The sequence below is a fragment of the Myotis brandtii genome, unplaced genomic scaffold, assembly GCF_000412655.1.
Source record: "Myotis brandtii unplaced genomic scaffold, ASM41265v1 scaffold180, whole genome shotgun sequence".
In the NCBI taxonomy this organism is placed as follows: domain Eukaryota; kingdom Metazoa; phylum Chordata; class Mammalia; order Chiroptera; family Vespertilionidae; genus Myotis; species Myotis brandtii.
In genome coordinates this window covers 724,421-730,412 of record NW_005356675.1, presented here as the reverse complement: position 1 = coordinate 730,412, position 5,992 = coordinate 724,421, and the positions used below count along the sequence as shown (strand labels likewise).

General features: G+C 60.9%; 1 protein-coding gene across 1 annotated transcript in view; it reads right to left on the bottom strand.

Moving 5' to 3' along the window:
• Window positions 1–5,845: 5,845 nt before the first annotated feature.
• Window positions 5,846–5,992, bottom strand: part of ESPNL (espin-like) — a 23,765-nt gene continuing 23,618 nt past the window's right edge. Inside the window, exon 11 of the mRNA XM_014537642.1 lies at window positions 5,846–5,990. Coding sequence (XP_014393128.1) covers window positions 5,846–5,990 — 145 coding nt within the window. The remainder of the gene's footprint in view (window positions 5,991–5,992) is intronic.

Below are 5,992 nucleotides of genomic sequence, written 5' to 3'. Positions count from 1 at the left end.
GCTGAGGGATGGGCCGGTGGGGGGAGGAGATCGGTGTGGTCTCCGCCTGGGCTGTCCACTCTGAAAGCCCAAACGAGCCTCATCACGGCAGCAAGGCCGAGGCCTCTGGGACCAGGGGCCGGGACGGAGAGCAGGACGGGGGTGAGTCTGGGCTTCACCCCTCCCTGTGGGCTGACCGAGGGGTGCTGCTCCCTCCTCCTTCCTCGTCTGGGAGATGGACACTGAGCCTGTGCTGGGACCCAGGGGGGCACCCAGAGACCCCAGCTCGGCTGACGGAACTCGCTCCTCCACGGTTACTGACAGGCATCTACGTGCCTCTTGTTCTCTGCCAAGTGGGACGGAGTGCTGATCACAAGAAAGGCAATTGGTCAGCAAAGGCTTCCACCCGGGGGTCCCTGGTGGCAGTGGGGCCGTCTCGGTGGCGAGGGTGAGGAGGCATCCCCAGTGCCCCTCCAGGCTGGTGGCGGGGATGCAGGATCCTGAGACCTTGACCCCATTGTATCATGGCCTTGGCCTCGGGGCTGCCGTGGTGTCTTTACTAGTGTGAGAGCCAAAGAGGGCCAAGAACTGGGTCATCTCAAACCCAGCAGCAGGGCCTCGCGGCAGTGCTGGTGCGCACGGTCACGGTCACGGTCACGGGGGGTAACGGGGGCCTCGCATCGAGGCCGCCTGCGTTCTGGCGGGGACACCGAGAGGGGCCTCCGGAATCTCTCAGAGCAAAGCTTCTGAGCCGAGGGCCTGCAGGGACCTGTCAGCCCCTCCTTCCTTCCCAAAGGCCTCACGAACACAGCCGTGTCTGGGTGTGCGGGGCCGCGCCAGGGTGGGCCAAGTCTGACAGAGTCTCCCAATGTCCACTAGGGAATGGCCAATGCTCTTTTTAAAAAATATGTTTTTATTGATTTGAGAGATAGAGGAAAGGAGAGGGAGAGATAGAAACATCGATTGGCTGTCTCCCACACTGGGGATCAAGCCCGCAACCCGGGTTTGTGCCCTGACCAGGAATTGAACAAGCGACCTCTTGGTTTATGGGTCAACACTCAACCACTGAGCCACGCCAGCTGGGCTGGCTGATGCTCTTATAGTGCCGAGGGGCCTGTGGCCCGCAGGGGGACAGCCCTCACTCCTGGCAATGTTAGGTAATTTCTCAAGGGGAGCGTGGGTCCGGGACAGGTGGCTCCTGCCCCACCGGCACGGCTGCTGGCCCTGCTACCTGCTGAGGAGATGGTTGTGAGCTCTCAGGATGCGTGCCGTCCAGTGGGGGGCACAGCTGCTCCACAACGACTGCAATGAGTGATTAGCCAATCACACGTTCCCTAGGCGCTTCCACACTCGCTCACTCACAGGTTTCCTGGGTCTATGCTGCCCTCCTCAGCCCAGCCCAGTCCAGCCCCACACAGCTCAGCCCAGCCCTAGCCCTGGACAGTTTCAGGACTCCCCCCAGCCTTGGGCATTAGCGTGGAAGGGGCGGGTGGTGGAGCGGGAACAGAGGACTCAGTGTGTGCCTGCACCACCCCTCACCTCCCTGTTCGCAGGCAGAACACCAGGGCTAACGCTGGAGGAAGCGAGGACAGGGTTCTGATGAGAGGCTGCTGTCACCAGAGCCGCCCAGCTTGGGCACTGAATGGAGACCTTCCCGGGACATGGAGGCCCAGCCCCTTGAATGACAGGTCAGTTTGGGAAACTCGATACCAGGGCTCAAACCAGATCCTCATCAACAGATCACCACTCGGTGGTGCCGTTTTTAAAAATACGCTGCTGGTTTCTTTTCATGACAAAAACGACACGAGCTTATTATGGAGAATTTGGAAAACACAGAAAAATATAAAGCAGAAAATGCAGCCAGTAAGACAAGCCCCGTTAACACAGCGGCCCCTTCCCTCTCCGCCTTCCACTGTCGTTAGAACGCCTGCGGGCAGGTGCTTGCGTCCGGCGTGGTCACTCACATCGCAAGCACTGCTGACGGGAGCGGCCTTTGGAAAGCCTGATTTTAACTCTCGTCCTCATAGGGACCCACCACACCTTAGGAAGTTGGAGGTGTTGTCCAGTCACCTCTCTGAACAGACTCGATTGGGTGCATAGTGCCGCCTCCGCTTACTTCCCGGGGTAGATTCGGAGAGCGAGACCACCAAGTTACGTGTGCTCACCTTGCGCCCAGGGTCGTCCCGCGCGGGCGAGTGACGCACTGTCTCGCGGGAGGTATCACTGTCCCTGTGCTTGCCTGGCGCCTGCATGCCGCGAGGCTCTCCTGGCGCAACCAGGCCCTCCCACCCCCTCTGCCGGCGTCTTATGGCCTTATTTGCTCAGGGTATCTTATTCGGTCTGGGATTTATTTGGGGCACGGGGCCATAGGTCATCCTCCCCCCCAATTAGTTGACAACGTCCTCGGGACTATTACGGACACTCCCTTCTTTCCCGAGGACGTGCTGCACCATGTGTATCTCGGGGCAGAGCTTTCTGGGGGAGGTGTCTCACCTTCCTCTACTCTGGCCTGTGGATCCGAGGGACTGTTTTCTGGGGTCAGAACCAGCTGGTTGGATGGACGATTGCTCCATAATTACGATCTCTTCCCTTCTGAAATTTCCTTGTCTGTTGTATGTGTTTGCTGCTGCGGCATAACAAATGACCCCACAGTCTAGTGCAGGGGTGGGCAAACTTTTTGACTCGAGGGCCACAATGGGTTCTTAAACTGGACCGGAGGGCCGGAACAAAAGCATGGATGGAGTGTTTGTGTGAACTAATATAAATTCAAAGTAAACATCATTACATAAAAGGGTACGGTCTTTTTTTTTTTAGTTTTATTCATTTCAAACGGGCCGGATCCGGCCCGCGGGCCGTAGTTTGCCCACGGCTGGGCTAGTGTCTTAAAACAACAAACATGAATGATCTCTCAGTTTCTGGGTGGTCCTCCTTCAGGATCTCTTAGCTGGCACCAAGCAGGCACCGAAGGCTGGACTGGGCCGGTGGCCTCCGTTCCTCACACACGGGCCTCTGCACAGGGCTGCTCCCAACACGGCAGCGGTTTCCCTGGAGACGGGAGCAGCGAAGGTGGGAGTCTTGAGACCTACTTGATATCAAGACTTGGAAGGTCACTTCTGCCCTGACCAGGAATCGAACTGCTCATAGGTCGACGCTCAACCACCAAGCCAAGCTAGCCGGACCCTTGGTTGATTCTTCTGTGTGCCCTGACCAGGGACCAAATCTACCACCTTGGTGTATTAGGACGACACTCTAACCACTGCGCACCCGGCCAGGGCAGCTGGGGCCTTCTTGGGGAAAGGTGGGCTTGTGTTGAACCTGCGCATCAGTGCGCACAGGTGCCGGGTGCATTCCGGCCACGAGGAGGGATATCCTCTCACTGCCTCTGGCAGCGGTTTTCTTCTGTGCGCCCTGCACACGCTTACGGCCAGCGAGAGCACAGGGCTCCCTAACTCACCGGGAAGCCCTGGGGTTCACCTTGTTCTGGGTCTGGTCACCTCACTGAAGTCTGCTGTGTGAGCAGGGGCTCTGAGGTCCTCAGACGGGCCTTACCGGGCCAGTGTCTACTGCAGGGGACCCTGCTCCCCACACAAGAGCTGCTAGTGGGCCGGGGCTCAGGCTGCTGAGCATCAGAATCACCTGGACCGTCGTGAAAAGCACCAGCTCTCCCAGCACCAGCCGAGGCCGAGGAGCTCAGAATGGGTGGGCTGCCCCAGAACAACACGTTCATATAAACCCCCCAGGAAGCAGGGTGTCTACTGAGGTGCTTTCTCCCTCCTTCCAGGCCGCAGACCTGGGTGTGAGCCTCCACCTCACCCCTCTCCTGGCAGTCCACCCCGACCCCATGTCCTCCCAGAACCCAGGATGCTGTGAGGCACCCCCTGCTGGCCTTGGTCCAAACCCCCTGCTGGGAAACTTCGGTCCAGAGGCGGAGGGACTTGCCCCAGGCCACAGCGAGTGGGCAGGGGAGTCTCAGTGAAGTGTCCTGGGCCCTGCCCAGTGCTCTCCTGAGTACCCCAGCCAGAAGACCACCTCTGCGGCCAGACCTTGTCCACGCCCCCCATCCTGGCCCCTCTGTTGCCTGGCCCTTAGAACAATGAGGTCCTGCAGGTAGCACAGGGATGGAGTCATCAAATGCCCACGTTTCCTGGCGTCCCCACCCCACCCCTGGGGCTCACGCAGCCCCAGGCAGCTCCCGTCTGGCTCCATCAGACATGCTTTGGGGCCAAGAGCTGGGAAGCAGCGTGGAGGTGTTTGTGGGAGCCCAGGGTTGGTGCTCTGCTCATTGGGACCTGCTCCTTGAATAATGACCACAGGTGGGCGAGTGTCACTGTGGTCTCAGGACAGAGCACCTCCCCACAGGACCTCAGTCTGCCCTGACCGTGACCCTGGGAGGGCAGGTCAGCGCTGCACCCGTTCGAAGGTGAGGAAGCGGAGGCTCTGCAGGGTAAGGATGGTGACGCCGAGATGAGGACTCGGGTCTTGGTGCCCACCCAGAGCTGGGACCCGCTCTGGGCACAGGCAGCTCTCCTCGGGGCAGCAAGCACAGCGTGCAGACCAGCCAGGAATGGGAGTCTTTATTTAGCAAATCTGTGTCCTCCTTTCGGGCCTGGCAGCCTTGGCCGCCCAACACTCCGACTACATCTCCCAGGTGTCTCTCCCTGTGGGACCCCGAGTGGGCTGGCTGGGAGGGCTGTTCCATCCCACGACTCGTCTACTGTGCTTGTCGGTCAGGGGCCTGGCTGCAGGGAGGTGGCAGCCAGAGGAAGTCCTGAGGCCCCTCCCCACACACTGCCTATCGGGGCCGTGGAACAGCTGCAGGAAACCCTCCCCAAGTCCCCTGGGCAAACCCCACAGCCTGGGGCCCATCATCCTGCTGCCCTGGGGCCCGGACAAACCATTCGGGGCTCCGTCCGCACCACCTGTTCACGAGATGCTCTGTTCACCGGAGGCTCCCTGGGGGCGCCCACCCCCTTTCTCAGCTTCTCACGGAGAAGGGTGTGGGTGGCACCTGGGCGGCCACAGGAGAGGCTGAACCTCATCGCGGCCGGGCTAGTGTGCCCCCACCCCCCACAAGTTCTCTGGATCTGGCAGCCCACCTTTGAGGGCGGGGCAGTGCCCCTCTCTGCTCAGAGCCCTTTTCAGCCACTGCCTGTCTCACAGCCGTCCCTGCTGCCTGGGCCACGTGGCATGGGCGGGGCTGTCAAACTGAGGACAGGAGCCCCACAGGGAACCAGGTCCCCTGGAACTCCCAGGGTGGGTACGCGTGTGTCAGCGGGTGGCTGCGGGTGACCAGTATGCACCCGTGTGAGCACCTCCCTGACCCGGGGAATTCTGGGGGCAGTTCTGACAGGAAGGCCTCTGCCATTGACTCCTGTTCTCTCCGCCCTCCACCCCCCAGCTCCTCTCCCATTTCCCAGATGGGGAAAGAGAGGCCAGGGGACATGGAGGGGCAGCCTGAGCTCAGCAGGAGAAACCGAGGCCGGACCCTGAAGGGCCACCAGCCCCAGAGAAACTGAGGGGCAGGACACGCAGGCACTGGGAGGAGGACCCATGGAAAACATGGCCTGGCATCCCAGGTGCGCAGGGGACAGTCGGGCAGAGGGACCTGGGGCTGGGGCAGGAGTTGGTCAACTTCGGGGCCGAAGGAGAGCAAAGAGGCCTCTTGGGGTTGGTGGTGAGAAGGATTCTGAGGCTGAGCCCAGAGCCGAGGAGGAAGGATTCAAGGGCAGGCCTGGAGGGCGCTAGCATGCTGAGTGTCTGCCTGCCTGGCCGGGGCTCACCTGGCCACCAGGTGGATGAAAAAGGACAAGAGGAGAGAGAACCGAAACCACCCCCAGGGCCCCTCCGGAAGGGGCTGCCAGCCCTCTCAGTCTCCGAAGCTGAACATCTCGGCTTCTTTCTCCTTCCAGAAGGCGAAGCTTCGGTCGATGTAACCGCAGATGTCCTCGCTGTTGAAGCTGCCCCGCTGGGAGCCGGACCCCAGCCGCTGAGCTGCGGGCTCGGGGCCGCCACT